The sequence below is a fragment of the Catharus ustulatus genome, chromosome 9 (assembly GCF_009819885.2).
Source record: "Catharus ustulatus isolate bCatUst1 chromosome 9, bCatUst1.pri.v2, whole genome shotgun sequence".
NCBI classification, from domain to species: Eukaryota; Metazoa; Chordata; class Aves; order Passeriformes; family Turdidae; genus Catharus; species Catharus ustulatus.
Window position 1 is genome coordinate 28758507 of NC_046229.1, and position 17395 is coordinate 28775901.

Sequence of the window (17395 nt, forward strand, 5' to 3'; positions counted from 1 at the left end):
CTGGCAGAAAGAGCCTGTGCCTGGTGCTTTGAGGTCAGGGGAGGATGATGATAAACCAGCAGGGCTCATCATTCCAAACATGTTTCCTCTCTGCTCCCTAGGTAAAGGTAAGAGCTTGGGGGTGGCTCCTGGGTCACTGTGGAAATGCTCAGCAGCATTTCCAGGTGGGTTTGGATCTCTGTGCACTTTAATTTCATGAATGTGGCAGTGACTGCAGCTAGAGTTGAACCCTAGGTGAAGTCTCCACATCTTTCTCATCAATGTACTGATGATAAATCAGATCCTGACAACTGTTTAAGCAGATCAGGTTTATTGGAGGTTAATAAAGCAGACAGAGGCAGCAGTTCATATGCATCCCAAATTAACCATGAACACAAAGTCCCATCCTCAGGAACTGCACCTCTTCTCCTTCACCACTTGCAGAAAGGGGAGGGAAAGGGAGAAAACTTAAATTCCACAAGAAGCAACTTCATGTACCAGTCATAGCTACAGATAAATCCTGCAGCCCCTTCCTGAACTGAACCAATGTTTAAGGTTTTAAGAACTGCCCCAAGCTTCGAGGTGTGTCTGCTTCAGCTGTGAAAGAAAAGGACAGAATGACTGTGTGTGCTGACTATAAAAATATATATCTGTGTTTGATAGTAGAGAAATAAAAAAGATTTCTCCTTCCTCTTCTATAACCCATAGAGAGGATGTTAATGACCAGTGGAACTGAAAGTTCTTTGCCTGAGTCCAAGAGCTGTTAATTTTCAGGCACATTTTCAAAATAAAAGGCAGAAAAATAAATAGAACAAAGTTTAGTAACAAAGTTGGTATACTGTAACTATTTATAAATAAAAGTAGAAATATTTCATATATATATATACATAGACATGAACTGGTATTTAAGGATACACATTGTGTTAAAATAGCATTCTTGGCCCTTTGTTGCTGCTCATTTAGTTGCAAAAAATCAGAAGACGTGTATTTGATGCTAAAGCTAATATATACAACATAACTTAAAAATAGAGAAAAATGTGCCCCCAAAAAATTAAATAGGTATTTTTATGTTCCTCTTAAAATAGGCAATGGCTACATTTTAATGATAGGTTTAATTATGCTGTGCCTATAGTTAAAATTCATGTAATTTTGCATTGTACCTAATAATGTTCCTCTGTGTTTTACAGTATAAGAAAATACCACAAATTCTCTGTGCTTAGCGTACGAAATATTGCAAAAGCATAAATAGGTGCAAAGACTGGATACAGAGATTCTAACTGTGATGAAACTCTGCCCTAAATAGTACAGGCCCAGGATACATGTTGGATAATATCAAATAGCACTTTATGAGACATTTTTTTAAGCAGGAATTCAAATTTTTCCCCCAAATATGATCACAGCTTTTGCCTGAGTTTAAAAAAAATTCTCATAGGAAAATTCTGCGTGCTGTGACTCACCAATCAAAAGTCACCTACTTTTCTACAAAAGTGAGACTCTGCTCCAGGCTCTGGCCTGGTGTGAGTGCATTTTGTTTTGCTTTACTGCTTAGTTACACCTGCTGAGGGTTTGGGGTTTGAAGCACACCCTCATTGCTGCGGGAGCTGGCCTGGAGGAGGGCTGAGCTCTGCTGTCACCACGGGGTGAGCTCCAGCAGCCTGCCCTGGAAACCATTGGTGGTGAAGGAGTGGGAGCTCTGTTGGATAATATCATATATTATATATATGTATATAATGAGGCATTGGAGCTCTGCTGTCACCACAGGGTGAGGTCTGGCCACACACCCTGCATAGTATTGACGGAGAAGGAATGGGAGCTCTGTTGCATAACATCAAATGGCGCTTTATGAGATATTTGAGCTTTGTTGTCACCACGGGGTGAGGTCTGGGTTGGCAGCCTGGAAATCATTGATGGTGAAGGAGTGGAAGCTCTGTTGGATAACATCAAGTGGCACTTGATGAGATATTTGAGTTCTGCTGTCACCATGGCGTGAGGACTGGCCACGTGCCCTGGAATTGTTGATGGTGAAGGAGCGGAAGCACTGTTGGATATCATCGAATATTACATATGTGTGTGTATATATATAATGAGACATTTGAGCTGTGCTGTCAGCACAGGGTGGAGTTTGGCTGCCTGCCCCTGAAGTCGTTGGCAGTGAAGGAGCAGGAGGTCAATAGGATAACATCAAATGGCACTTGAGGAGACACTTGAGCTCTGTTGTCACCACGGGGTGAAGTCCAGCAGCATGCCCTGGAAATCACTGGCAGTGAAGGAGTGGGAGCTCTGTTGGATAACATCAAAAGGCACGTGAGGAGACATTTGGGCTGTGCTGTCACCACAGGGTGGGGTTGGGCCGCGCGCCCTTGAAGTCGCTGACGGTGAAGGAGCGGGAGCGGCGGCGCAGGGGGGCACGGGCGGGGGCCCGGCCCTGCAGCAGCCCCAGGTAGGGAGCAGACCTCAGGAAGCGAGGGTAGCTGTCCTGCTCCATCAGCCTGTACACCGTGCTCTGCGCCGCCTCGAACGTGCTGCGCTCAGGCTGCCCCATGCTCCGGCTCGTCACCTCCCTGGTGTGAAAGTCCAGGTTCACCTGGGGGACGAGGGAAAGGGAATTGTTTAGTGTGCATTCATGCATTTCCTGTGTTGTTATCCACAGCACTGGCACTGCACACTACTGAAAGACTTTCCTGGTAAGAGCAATGCCTTAAGTTTGAGCTTTCACATTTCCAGATTCTGTACTGCATCAGTGTGTGACTCTGAACTCCACACAAAGTGTTACAAGTTCTCCTCCCAGCTCAGGCACACAAAACAATCCTTTTCCAGCCCCAGAACCAAGGACACCGCTGCAGCTTCAGCCCCAAAAAGTGCAAACAACAGGGAATGGAGGAGAGAATCTGGGAGGGTGGGACTGCAGAACCTGGAGCTGGAATTGGACAATGAACCCCAATATGGGAATGGACCCAAACTTATAAAAGTGTGAGAGCTCCTGACTCTGAGCCCACCTTGGGTGTAGCCACAGCTGGGCTCTGGCACTGCCCAAGGTGAATCCTTTGAAGGGCTTTTGATAAATCCCTGCTTTATTCCTTTAACTCTGTCCAGCCTCTGTTCTAGTAGCCTCTCAAGGCATCAAGAGGATCTCGAATCCCCCATACAACAGGGTATTAGCACAACAGAATTGCTGTGTGCACCTTCAGTGATGGCTCTCAGAAAGTCTCCACAAGTGCACCCTTGATACCACTGGTGAAACAGAAGATGAACTCTGACATTTGACTAGAAGTAACTCTTTAACAGCGATCATTGTATAGTTGCAGCTTCCCAGCTTTGCAATATCAGACTATTGCAGATCTCCCCTGCTCTCATTTAGGATTGAAGTAGAACTTGTTCTAATGAGATGACATTAGTGAATAATTAAAGTTTCTGGTTTCTGTGTAGTAGGAAGGTGAGAAAATTCTTTTTTTGTTTGTTTGTTTGTTTGTTTGTTTGTTTGTTTGTTTGTTTTCATTTAGATGGGTCTCTGGAGGCTTTAGATTGGGAAAGCAAATCAAAATGACTATTTACTCCATGTGCTGCTGCATTCATCCTGGGAAATATTTTATAGTATGAGAATTTTAATTATGTGACCGGCACCAATTCAGGCACGTTATTTTGAAAAGTAAGATAAAATATATAAAAAGTCAAAAGGTGATTTCTATAATGTTTTTCTTTTCCTTCCTGAGAGGTTCATGTCATTGCCATACAACTAGTTGGAACAAATAGTCTAGATCTAAGAGCTGAAGAACAAGGAGTGATCAGAGAAGGGTCCACTCGTCCAAAATGTTATGACCCCATGGAAGCACAGGCTCAGAAAATTGTGTGTAAAAGTGTTCTGCTGGTCAAGGAGAGAGGAGAGGTGCAAGCTCCAGAGCTGTGTGGTCTCAGCTGAACCCAAGGCAGGAAATCACCAAAGCCAATTGTCCAGGGTGAGCCACAGCCCCAAGGCTGCCTGCACCAAACTCAAGCATGGCACAGAGAGAAATTGTTATGGACCCATGGCTCCCCTGCCCTGTCCCCTCCGCAGCTTTCCCCTGCTCATCTCTTTTCTTCCATCAGTCCCCAGCACTGACAGTGCCAGCACTTGTTGCCTGCCCAGGGCTGCTTCCCCCCAAAGGCATGCAGCAGGGAAAGGAATGAAAGGGAACAAAAGTCCTTAAAGTGGGAATTTCCCAGGAAAAGCAGATCTGAATCCTAATGCCATCTATGGGAATTGCAGTGGAAACTGCACCACTTTGCAATCCTTTCACTAAAATGAGAATTACACTTTTTTCACCCTCGTTACAAGGAAGCAGAAGTTAGTGTTTAACTTCTGCTATTCTGGCAAATAAAAAGAGTACAGTACTGGCAAGGGACATACTTGATCTGCTCAAATGTGATAGAATTACAGCAAACTGTAAGCCCAAAAGACCTATTCAAGAGGCTGATTTCACTGAGAAGTTGATAATCTCGCAACCTATTCATCTCCTTCTTAGAGCAGGCAAAAAAAAAATTATTTTGTTCGTTTACAAATTCTTTCTAACGCACTTCAGTAAAATGGAGAAGCTGGAAATATGAAAACCTTTTTCAGTCTTAGGATACTAAAAAAAGGCCTTAGTGTTGGTAAGGATTGTCATATCAACGTGGCTCTGTGCTGGCAGCAACATACCAAGGATATACAATTGGGGGTGGAGGGTGGAACAGGGAGAGGGAGTCAATCAGGGCAAGGCTGTGCTCCTTCCAGAGCTTTGACTTTTATGGAATTCTTATGACAGGGGGCTGCAGGATTAGTTCTTGAAGCACTTCTCAAAAACAGATTTCCCCAGATGCAGTTGTGTCAATCAAAGGCTGTGTATTAGAGGAAGGTCTTTACCTCTTTTGGAGCATCTTTCTGTATGAATGTTTCAAAAATGGTCTTGGCTTTTGGCAGGAGCTCATGTGCACTTTTGCTTTTCTTGTAATCCTCGCAGGCTATCCAGAACTCGATGTTCTCCTCGCTGAACTCAGTTTTCAGGAACTTTGTGAAGGCATCCAGCCCAGCTACAAAAGGGAAAGTTGAATTTCATTAAAAAGCATAAATAAAAAATCCTCATCAGACAGTTACTCTTTCAAAGAGTCTGTGCAAAGTAGTAAAATATGTTTTGCTCCCTTGGAATAATACCACGTTACAGATAATTATCTTAAAATGCATAAGTGTTTTGAAATAAGTGCAGTTTCTCCATTTTGATCCTGCAGCTCTCATTACAGAATTCTCAGCATCAGTAAAAAAATGCTACCAAGATCTCGTAAATTTAGAAAAAACATTAAGCAAAACATGTGGGAGTATGTTGAAGTGGTGGACTTTAATCCAGCTGAATATGAATTTAGATTGATCAGAAGACGATTTGACTCTTTACTCATAAGTAAACTATTCTTCAGCAGCAGTTTAAAATGGGTGAGTTTCAGCATCTCTGTCATTTGCTTTATCCTGCTGTGGTTGTGCTGAGGATATTTTCTTTCCAAGCACACTTCATCTGTGGGAGCAATGCAATTGTGTGGATGTGAGCTGTTGAAGGAGCAGATTTGAAAAGCACACAGTGTCCAGCCCCGAGGCTGAAACGTGTGCCCCTCCCAAATGAAGGCAGGAACATATGTGCTTTTGATAATTGTGATAATTGTGGGAGCAGCAGGGCCTCTCAAAGCATGGCCAGCTTGGATCCAGCCACTGCCTTACAAACAAACTCTGTCAGGAGTGACAAAGTCTTTTCTTAACTACATGGAACATAGGCAGCCAGGAATATTGGAGCAATATTCAGATTAAATGCTCCTGTTTACTGAAGGAAATTCTTTGCAGTCTGCTGTATTACTTTGTTCAATAAAACACCCAACTCAAAAATTATTTTGAACTATTTTCACAAGTTGACAGCAAGCTCTAGCCTAAGAAGACGGAGAGCAGGAGGCACATGCTGCTATAAATGACTCATCATACCTAGTTTAGATAACTGCCAAGGGCATAACTGAATTCATCATTTTCCATCCTTTACCATCAACTTTCCATCCTAACAGTCTGCATGGAGAAAGAAAAAAACTACTGACCTTTCTCAGAAAGCAGCTTGTCAAAGGACTCTCCCCACTTCACTGCTTCTTCAGGAGACACACTGCTTAGGAAACAGAAGGGAGTTTTGAAGGATTGTTCACAGTGTGCATTGAGGAAATGTGCCACACTTCATCTGCTACCACTGGGGCTCAGGGCTGTCCCACAAAGCCTTTCCTCAGATCACCCACAGAGGGACAGCATTCTCTTAGGGACCCCAGGAACATTTCCTGTAACTCTTCCCTGACATGTTTTTCCTGCAGAGCTATACTTCTTTTCTCTGTTTATAAAAGCAGAGGTTTTTTTGCTGTGGTGTTTGTGTTGCCCTACTAATCTCTGAGGGAATTGAGACCATGCAGCATGGTAAAAGTCACAAAGGAAGCAGGTCTTGTCAGCTATTCAAACTTGAGATACTCAACAGAGATGTGGTTTTGAATATGCTCACTCTGAGGCTGTTACCACAGCCTGCTTTTAATAAAATACACAGAATTCTGTAGCCTGAAGACAAAATTCTTGCAATATGGTTTAGGTGTCAGTCTTACAAGGTAATAGCACATGTAGTCTGGTTTGTCTACCACAGGCATCTCAAATGCCCTGCTATTCTGAGACACTGTGCCTCATTCATAGAACTCCCCATACTCTTCATCAAGTGTGTCAAGCTGCACGTGTTTCATTGAATTTCAAATAATCTCTTCTAGGAAACAGCAAAGAAAGGAAAAAAAAAAAAAAAAAAAAGCAATTTTTATCAGTTGCTCTGGATATGTATATTTAGAACCATTTTCATTCCAGGGCAAATCACAGGACACTAAAAGTACCAATGAGGGACTGGTCCAGGATTAGTTAGTCAGATCAACTTCTTATGGACTGAACATTTCTGGAATGTGATCCCACTTCCTCAACAAGGCTTGCTAATTTACACTTTTGGGTCCCTTGGCAGAACCTATAGGCATGTGAAGTTTAGCTGAAAGGAAATTCCAATCTCTTTGGGATGGAATTTAAGCCAGTAATGGGTTTGCGCAAAACTCAACAGGAGGAATTTTTATTTTTTCTTTTTCCCCAATTTTAATAGAGGTCATGTGTTTCACAGCTGTAGTCATTGCTTGCAGGAATGAAAATTTTAGCTAGGGAGAGGAAAATAGTTTGTGAGGAGAGGTACAAAGGCTGGAGAAATTAAATTCAGGAAAGCAGAGGGATTCTGGAGTCAGGGAAAATGAGACCTCACTCCCTTACAGAGTTATGAGAATTACAAAAAGTAGAGTGATGTAAGTACAGGAATTATTTTGGTCACAGTGAGAGACAAAGCCTTATGACTTCAGAGCACACCCTCAGCCCACAAAGCAGGGAATGCTGTAGAGGATCTTTGCTGGGCTTGGAAACTCCTCCTGCAAGTTTCTGCTTTTCCTTCAGAATCTGCAACAACCTGGGAGCCTCACAGACCCCAACACCTGAGTGCAGCAGTGAGCTTGTGCAATAACAGGCAGAAACCAAGCCCTGTTCAGCTTTGCCACTTTCTGAATATGAGAAGAAACTAATTTAAACTAATGAATAAACATTTAAACTAAAAATTGACTTTTAAAATAACAGATTAATTAACTTTTCTACTATTACCCCAATTTCCATCTGCAGTGTTTCATTAAATTCTACTTCTTTCAGTAACTCTGTGTGAAAAATGGAAATCATATAAGATAAGTAAATCACTTAATAAGTTTCAAACAATCATCTCGTTTACTATCTGAAAAAGAGTAATATTTTTTTGTTTGGGGTTTTTTTGGCCATTTTTGACAAATGTAATTGTCACTTTAATCCAAGTATAAAGACCAGCAAGAAAGAAAGGTGGAAAGATGGGACAATTTTTAGGCCATGGTGCTGCAGAATTCTACATATTCCTTCTTCTCATTGAGGACCTACAAATGCAATTCTTAATATATCAGTGAGATCCTGGTACCCCATCGAAGAGAGGAATTAAACTCTTCAGTAAACCCAGGATTGTGCCCTGCATCTTTATGGTAAATACCAGGGACAATACTACCAGAGTGTTCGAGTTTTGGAGACAAGTGTTCAACCAATTGCTGAGGAGCTCTGCATTCAGTATTTAACACACCTGTTAAATGAGTGTTAAATACTGAGTGTGGCATTTGTACATCACAGAAGTTTTGGAAAACCTGCTTTGCCGGGAGCTGTGTGGTTTTCCTGCATTTCTGAGTTGATTATTGCTCTGTACAGTAATTGTTGCTCTGCTCACTCCCACCAAGGTTGCTGGCACAAGGTTTAAACCTCTCTGCAAGGGTTGGGGACCAGTGGTGAGGGAACCCTGCTGATCAGCTCAGTGCACAGCAGGCAGTTCTGCAGTGTTTGCGTGCTTGGGGTGCACCGGTATCTTCCCAAATTGAGACTCTGAATGCACACACAGCTACAGGAAACATCCTGAGTCACACAGGGGAGGAACCCCCAGCCCACTCAGCCCTTTACAGAGCTTACCTTGCTGCTTTTGTCAAGCTCCCAGGTTTGCCAAGGTGATCCCCTTCGTGGAATTCAGGTTTCTGCAGGAGCAGGCTCAGCCTGTTTCTCTTCTGCTTAGCTCTAGGACAGATTCAGAGAAGCTTTTCAAGAAACATTGCAGAAAGTTGGTTTTTCCCCCTCAAGCGTTCTCTGCTTCTGCATGATGGATCTTCCTATTTTCACTTGCAGTAATGTTGGTGTTACTTCTCCCTATATATGTTATTCACATTAATGGTTTTTTCTTTGTAGCTTAGCACAAATTTACATGTGAAGCACTGGCAAAGAAAAATGGAAATCCTTTCATTTTCAGCATCTTTTTAATTTATTTCGAAAATGAAGGGGCCAAACTTCCCATTAGAGAACACAAACAGTTGGCTCAGCGCCTTCTACTTTTAATGTTTCACAAAGAAAAAAAGGAAGTATTGCTTCCTGTCGCTTGAAATTTGTGAAAAAAGCTTTCCCGGATCATATTCAGCCTTTAAAAAAGCATTTCTCAGAACTTCCTGCAACCTCTCTTTCTTAGTATTTTTAGATCATTAATTTTACTTGTTTCTTGATGTAAAAAAATTAATTAATTAAGTAATTAAAAAAGCAAACAAGAGTCCTTTGAGATAAGTTTTCTTAAGGAGTTAAAACTTTGCACATACAATGCCCAGGATCGCAGTTCAGGAGCTCTCACCCAAAATGAAATTAGCTTTGCCCTAAATTCACCCCCACAAATAGAACTCTCAGAGGGTCAGCATCACCCAAACACTCACCCAGCCTTGCTTGCCTTGTGTGGCTCTTCCTTAATCATTGTTTTTTTGTAATAGGCTTTGTCCTTGGAAGCAGAAATGTTGAGTTGGGGGAATAAGAGAAGCGGGTTCTCCATCCTGCTCCCAGAGAAGGTTGGGGCAGGATCCCTGGGCTGCTGGCCCCTCTGTGTGCTGGCCCAGGCTCTCACATGCTGCTGGCCAGCCCAGCCCTGTGCCCAGAGCAGGAGCTGGCTCTGCAGTGGCACTGCAGCCGTGCCCACGCCAGGCTCTGAGGGTGGCTGTGCCCTTGTCACTTGGGGAAGTGACACTGCAGCTCCAAACCGCAGCCCCGAGCGCGGCTGCTCGCTCAGCTCTGCTCTGCTCCTGTGGGTGACACCAGCCCCTGCTCCCAAACACCTGCACAGCCCCCTAAAATCCACCTGAGTCACAGGGATGTCACTTGGAACAACACAAAGCCTGATCTTCAGCTCCCAGTGAAACACTAATCTTAAAGAAATTAAGATTTTAGTTATAACTTAGAAGAAACTGGGCTTGAGATGGTTACCTGAAATTTATGTTTGCTTAGCTGTGCTTGCAATGGGAAAGGATGAAACTAGTGGTTAGGTCCAAAGAACACAAACAATTGCAACCAGAAACTCATTCTTTGCAAAACTGGAGTTGCCCCCAAAGCCATTTGTATTGTCATTAATAGAAAAGTTCAGGGTGAGGAAGACTCACCTTACTTCCTCATTTTAAGACCCCTCCCCACAAAAACGACCCCAGACTTCATTCAAGAAGCCAACCACGCTGCTTAATAGCCATTACAGCTAATTACCATGGGAAGCAGGGATGGGAGGGGCTGGTATTATGAATATGTATTTGTTTGAACCTTTTGTCAATAAATGACTCTGTGACCACCTGTAATTTTGCAGTGTGTATTAGGGGGTTACCCCACGCTGCTGCCCAGCGCTGAATAAACATTCCCTTTGTAACTTTAAATTGTTAGAGAGTCTTTTGTTGAATATCAGTGTTAGACCAATACTCCTATCTTGATAAATCACCAGAGTCATCCCACAGGCTGGACACAGCTCCATCCACTGCCAGCTCTGAGCTTCTCAGCCTCTCCTCCAAGCCTTGCCCAATCAACCATTCTGCAAGCAGATATTTTAATTTTTGCACCTTCCTTCAGAGATTGCAACCTCCCTCTTCTAATTTCCAGTTTGTCCACTCAATGCTCCCTCTTTCACCTCTCTGCCTGTGGATTCATTTTTACTTGCCATCTCCAGGATAGAAAGTCCTTACAATAGATAGAAAGTCTGAACTAAAGAGAGAAAGTCTTTAGTTCAGGGGGGAAAAAAATCTGCATGTTTTTGTATGTTTTTTTTTTTTTTTAGTTTTATTACTAAATAACCCAAAACTTCTCATTTCATTTTGCATAAGGTATAAATGTATTCATCTTTGGGAGTGATCAGCACAAATAACCTCTTCACATACAAGTCTGATGCCAGTTAAGTTTCTTGGGTTTAAATTCAGTTTCTGTTGGAGGTGTCATAGGAAAAATGCATCTAATGGAGAAACATCTTCAGTGCTAGCTGAATGAGGCTCTGGAAAGGGTTAAATTGAAGCAGTAGTTAATTGAATGCAAATTAAATAGTTCTCCTGTTTTTAATGGCAGGGTCTCATTTTGATTTCTCAGGTAGGACACTGAGCTTTGAGGAGAAGACATGACCTTATTACCTCCCATAATTTTGTTGTGTTTTACTTACATAGGTAACTCTGGTGAGAACTTTTTCCTTGTGGAGCTGAGGAGGATGGGAATGGGAGATACTAATCTTCAAAAGAAATATAAAAAACCCAACTCTGCTAGGAATCCAAATCTGGGAGACATTGAAATAGGAAAAAAATGTTATCTGTCATGATATTTTTTAAGAGTGAAAAACAGAAAAATTTTTATGTGGTACATGTGAGATACAAATTTCAAAATCAGACTGAATGGGAAATAGTGCACAACTGCCTTTTGTGACCCAATGGGTTCTAAGAAGCAGGGCTACAGTTTAAACCTCATTTTCAATTTCAGAGAAGGCTTATGCATCACATCATGCATATTTCAAACTGGCTTTAACCACAGCTGTGTTTAATAATTTATTCTGCCTTTTACAGATAAGTAAATAAGTATAGACTCCATGATTTTATTTCACTTTTCTGCAATAGTGGTGGTCACATGAGCTTTTTTTTACCTGTTGTGTGTATAAAATACTGTCTGAATTTTGTCACCTGCTGATTTCAGCTCCCAGAAAACACTTTTAATTGTAGCCCCCACAGTCCATCTAAGCTGCTCTAAGAAAGATTTGGAGCATGGAGTATAATTCAGGAGTGAATGATGAGTGGCCACTGTGCCAGGCAGCTCCAGATGGGGATGAGCAGCTGTGTCCCCTCTCCCAGCACCCACCAGCCATGCCCTGAAGGTCCAACTCACTTTTCAACCACCCCACACGGGTTTTAAACCTTAAATCCTTGAATTATTCTTGTTCTTCACTGCAGCAGTCAGGACTTGATAATTCACTTGGAAATCTGGAGGAGTGTGGAGAGGGAGGGAATAATCACAAACAAACTTTCCCCCAGGCACACACACTTTTTTTTTTTCCCCTCCCATTAATAGAAAGCTAATATTAAATCTAGGCCACGAAGTAGCCAAATTGCCTCCAAGTCAGTCTGTGTTTTGTCAGCAGTGCTGCTGGTGCTAATGAGCATCCCTGTTTTGCACGGAAGGCTACAGTAGTTATAGCAACAGGATTTATTAATGACCCTGGAAATGCTTCTGGGCCGTTTTGGGTGCTGCAAGATGACGATAGAGGAAAAGGAATAAGTTATTTTAAAACCAGAAAAAGCAGACCCAGAATATTATGTTGATGACATGAGTAGAGCTGTAGAAAGCTCTAAAAAAACTTTGTGATGAGAACCAAATGTCCCGATTCCCAACTGTTTCTCCAACCACTGAAATACATTCACAAATCTGTTGGGAAGGATGCTACTAATTTTTAATCCCTGAAATCAAAATTCTGTCTGAAACATGACAACAATATTGAGTTAATGTTCTATTCCTTGTAGAAATAAATTTTTCAATGGTTAGATGAACACCAAACGCATTTTCATAATAATCTTCGTGTGAAACAAAAGTAAAATGAATAGAGCATGAAGTGCAGGATGATGAGGTGATGTCCTGGTCCTTTCCAGCATGGGCTGAAAACATGAATTTCCATATTTCTTGCTCACATAAAGACCTTTGAAGATTTGAAAATTAAAATTACGTGTTTTGAATGAATTTGGTTTTAATTAATAATTTTGCTCTTTGGTCACCTCTGAACGATTTATCACTCCTCAATATTTATGTTGTTTATTCCTCATTGGAAATATGTAAACCAGTTGGAAATATTGAAATTGGACCTCAAATTTAATAATAATATGATCCAAGTTATGGTTGTTTTTTTTAATCTCTTCCCGATGAAGCAAATCCAGAAGGAAAATAGTTTAATTGGAAATGTCCAGTAGAGGAGCTTGCTAATTCAGGGAATTTGTTTGGTGGTGCCCTTAAAAGATGCATCCCAGGGGAGGGGGTTGGCATGTGAGACTTTTCAGTCCCATTAGGAGAATCATTGCACACAGCTCATGTTTAACAACCCTCCTTTGTTGCTGCTGTTAAAAAGGAAGGAAATGAAATGGTGCTGTTTCAGATAATGAAACATAACAATAATGACAGCTAATGAAGCACTGACAACAGGAACACAACACTTTGCTTTTGGGATCTGGCAGCCAGGCATCCCAAAAGGATTTCTGAAGCCATCCCTGATGGAAACTCAAGGCTTGGGAATCCTCATCAGAACCTGTGCTGGAGAAAGTGTTTACATCCCTGCTAAACTGAATTAATGGGTTGGGTCCTTTGGAAAGGTCAGGACAAGAAAGTGAGTGTGCAAAGTTCTGAGCTGTGCTCATTTCCTGCTGGCCCGTGGTCGGTGCTGTTTGCGTGTGACATCCATCAGTGTCACCATCAGTGTCCACAGCCACTTCCTGGCTGAGCCACAGCCAGCTCTGACATCAGAGCTCCACACACAGGGCCAGAAAACCTCACCTTCCTCACTCACTGCCTCGCGCCTATGAAACACTAATCCTAAAGAAATTAGGGTTTTGGTTAAAAGTTAAAAAAAACCCTGGGCTTGAGATAGTTACCTGAAACTTAAATAATTGATTGCCTGTCAATTTATGTTTGCTTAGCTGTGCTTGCAATGGGAAAGGATGAAACTGGTAGGTAGGTAGAAACTGGTAGAAAAGGTCAGGGTGAGGAAGACTCCCCTTACTTCCTCCTTCTAAGACCCCTCCCCACAAAAACGACCCCAGACTTAATTCAAGAAACCAACCACGCTGCTTAATAGCCTTTACAGCTAATTACCATAGAAAGCAGGGATGGGAGGGGCTGGTATTATGAATGTGTATTTGTTTGAACCCTTTGTCAATAAATAGACTCTGTGACCACCTGTAATTTTGCAGTGTGTATTAGGGGGATACCCCACGCTGCTGCCCAGCGCTGAATAAACATACCCTTTGTAACTTTAAATTGTTAGAGAGTCTTTTGTCTGTCACAGTTGAGTATTGATATTAGACCAATACTCATATCTTGGTAAATCACCTAGAATGTGCTTTATTCAGTGTGCTATTCACAGGAAACGCTGGAGGCGGGAATGTTCTCTAAACCCTGCCCAAAATATCCTTCCCACTGCAGTCCTGCACTCCTGCATTTATTTCTGTCTTGCAGAAACCCAGAAGGACTCCTCACATGACAACCTGCTCTTGGGGGGATTTTTGTGGGGTTTAAGAGAGAGATTTTATCGACCCATGAGAGATTTCTGGTCCTCCTGCTCCTCCTAATCCACCAGCTATTAACCATAAAATCAAACTCCCTACAGCACACAAGGGAATAAAATCTGTGTTGCAGCAGGACTGAGTCTGCTATCACTGAACCACTGGGTGGTTCAAGCAGAGCCAACATGCTTCATGCCAGGCATGTCCTTACTCTGCTTTTCCAGGCAGAAAAAAAAGATAGAATATTTTTATTTTATATTTTATTTATATATATATATATATTTTATTTATAGAGTAGAAAAAATATAGGAATATCTTGGGATGCTGCAGCCCAGGCTGAGCTACCAGGGCAGGCATTGCCAAACCTCCACCATGATTATGCAAATTTTTTTTCCAAAAAATATTATAGTAAACATTATAATAGAATATAATATAATATAATATAATATAATATAATATAATATAATATAATATAATATAATATAATATAATATAATATAATATAATATAATATATAATATCATATCATATCATATCATATCATATCATATCATATCATGTAATTTTTTTTACTATGTTTTATCATTACTTTTTCCTGATAGCACTTCGTTCTCACATCCTGATTTACCTGAGGCAAATAGTCTCAGGGTTTACAAAGAGGTGCAGTGGATTTCCCATCAGGGCAGTAAAAAAATTGGTACCCAAAAAAACTTGAAAATATATAGCTAAATTTCCATATGAATATGGAAATATATTATCTCCAAAGTCTGTCAGAACAAGACAGCATCTGAAGATATAAAAGCTACATGTCACTCTGGTTTTTCTCTTCAGTAATTACCCAGAGATGTTCATCATGAAAATTAGGTAAAAATAATAATGTTACATCACATTTCAGTGCAATCTGCAGAATGACTGAGAGATTTTCCAGGAAGGTTCATCTGATTTTTGAGGATTGAAAAAAGCTGTATTCTAAAACGTAAGCTGGATCAGTTTTATTTCCTAGATTATGAAAGTTTTGCAGTAGCAGTTTTCTTTTCCTGGTCCCAAACTTAGAAATGTAATGAGGAGTTTGGCTCCGAGGCAGGGACACTCCTTGTCAGTCTTTGCCAGTCAGTCCTAGTCTCTCTTCCTCTTTGCTAATACCAGAATTTCCAAAAAAAGCCTTCTGTCACCAGGCATCAGGGTACCAGCAGCTTCCCCAAAAATGCCAGCCCATTTCTTCAGATTTGCAGGAACCCTCAAGAAAACTTGCTGGTTACCCAACACAGTGAGAGGCTGAGAATCCTCGAGAGCCTTCAGGGAAGCTTCAGGCACAGCAGAGATTTTGCTCCAGTGAAGTCCTTGTGGGAGTGTTTAATTCCAGTCGTGCAAGAAATCTCATCTGATTTGTTTGTGGTGTTGTGCTGGGGACTGTGTGATCTTTATCTGAGACCTTTTGGGAGCCAGCAGATGCGAGCAGCAGCAGCAGGAGCAATTGAAGCCATCCTTCATTCTGCACTCTGGGCAGCAGGGTGGATTTTATGAATTCCTCACTGCCACCTCACTGTCATGACCATGACAAAAGAGCCTGCCATTTGGGCGCTATCCATTCCTCGAATTTTTCAGGCTTTTAGCCTGAGTCATGGTGTGCTTCATGATTATTTGATGGTGGGTTTGATGATGCGCTTCTTAGCTTTCGCACGAGTTGTCCTTAGTGACCTCTGGTTTTCACACCTGATTCTCATCAGGCCCAGTCTGCTGCTCCTGTCTTTCTCCTCTGTGTTTTTCTGCCACAGCTACAACAACTGGAATCACAAAAATAAGTTCTGCAAAGCTTGCCAAAAATGCTTCCTCAAAAAAGAGGAAACATGGTATTTGCAGTTTCAGTAGGCACACTAGGAAGGCAGCTATCCTAGTCCCTCTGTTGAGTGAAAGCAGGTGATCATTTATCAGCTTGTGCCATCAATTTGATAAACATGAAACTTTAATAAGTTTGATATTGCTGTGGTCACCAAATCTAATACAAAAGTTGCACTTCATCTGTGGCCAATGAGCCCAGATTGCCTGAGGACAGACCCTTGATCTGAAATGTGGCATGCAGGAAACAATTTCCATTCCAGTTTGCAGTGACCACAGGCCAGTTTTTGTAATTCCTAGGGAAGGTCTACAGATCAGGAGAGTCTGCTTTACTTGATTCACAAGCGCCTTTCAAATCCTAATTTAGAGATTTTCACTGAGGCTAAGGAAGTGGGATTTTTTATCAACCCAGAATGGTCTCCAAGTTGAAAACGTTTGCTTTCTGATTATCAAATTCCAGCCTCGTCCTGCCAGTGCAGGTACATTTGCCCAGAGGAGGGATATATGGGCACCCAGCTCTTCCAGTGCCAAAACAAGGCACCTCAGGTATTGGCTGGCAGTAGCCACTGCTGTCCCGGTGCTCCCTCTGTTGGAAAACTTTTGGCATGTCCTTCCATTAGCACACTATTTCTTCTCTGGAGGTGGTTTAGCCACAGCCTGCCCTGGCAAGGCAAAACCCGGAGGTTTGGAGCTCTCTGGGAGCAGGGTCAGACCTGCAGCCAGCAGAAAAAGCAACTTTGGTACCCCCATGTGTCCATCCCACACCTCCAGCACATCCCTGCTGAATCACACAGAATCACAGAGTCAGTTTGGCTGGAGAGGAGCTCTGAGATCAGCGAGCCCAGCAGCCCCTTGTCACCCAGGCCATGGCACTGAGGGCTGTGCCCAGTCCTTAAACACCTCCAGGGCAGTGACTGCAGCACCTCCCAGGGCAGCCCATCCCAGTGCCAGTCACCCTTTCTGTGCAGAAATTCCTCTGAATGTCCAACCTTAACCTCCCCTGGCACAGTTTAGAACTTTGTTCTCTGGTCCTATTGCCAATAGCCTGGGAGGCTCCAATCTCCTTTCAGGCTTCCCTGGTACCTGCAGTTTTGCTGCCTGGCTCGCACCAATTCATCCCAGACATGTACCACGATGTGAGGATCCTTGTCAGCTGCGTGGGGGACAAAAGAGCTGTCCCTTGTCACTCTGCAAACTCAGAGCATCAGTTCTCAGTTTAAAGATCATCTGTACCAGAGAGCCCTTCTGTTCCTGCTGAGGGGGACCTGGATGTTCTCATCACCTTCTGATGGATCTGCAGAGCTGAATGATCACACACCGCCCTCCTGGTCACCCACCCAGTGACAGACCCATCAGTGACAAATCTTTGGCCCTGTTTATTTCTGCTCCTGTCACTTCTGTGGCAGGGCTGTGCAGA

General features: G+C 42.4%; 1 protein-coding gene across 2 annotated transcripts; it reads right to left on the reverse strand.

Annotated features, from left to right (window-relative positions):
- Positions 1-296: 296 nt before the first annotated feature.
- On the reverse strand, positions 297-9572 carry LOC117000025 (regulator of G-protein signaling 18-like). 2 transcript variants are annotated; one of them, XM_033067307.2, is made up of 5 exons: positions 9313-9572; positions 8534-8635; positions 6058-6119; positions 4856-5022; positions 297-2563 (listed from the first exon to the last, which is right to left on the reverse strand). In XM_033067307.2, exons 1-5 carry the CDS (start codon positions 9423-9425, stop codon positions 2309-2311), a joined length of 699 nt encoding a protein of 232 aa, XP_032923198.1. In that variant the 5' UTR covers positions 9426-9572; the 3' UTR covers positions 297-2308. The 2 variants fall into 2 exon arrangements, with proteins under 2 accessions (XP_032923198.1, XP_032923197.1); XM_033067306.2 differs by having other exon boundaries at positions 6058-6122.
- Between the last annotated feature and the right edge of the window lie 7823 nt (positions 9573-17395).

Excerpts from the sequence above, each read along its gene's own strand:
- LOC117000025 (XM_033067306.2), bottom strand. The coding sequence starts at position 9,425 with ATGGAGAACCCGCTTCTCTTATTCCCCCAACTCAACATTTCTGCTTCC. Across the intron at positions 8,636-9,312 it reads CACAAGGCAAGCAAGGCTGG|AGCTAAGCAGAAGAGAAACA; the intron begins GTGAGTGTTTGG and ends AATCTGTCCTAG. Across the intron at positions 2,564-4,855 it reads AGAAAGATGCTCCAAAAGAG|GTGAACCTGGACTTTCACAC; the intron begins GTAAAGACCTTC and ends CTCGTCCCCCAG.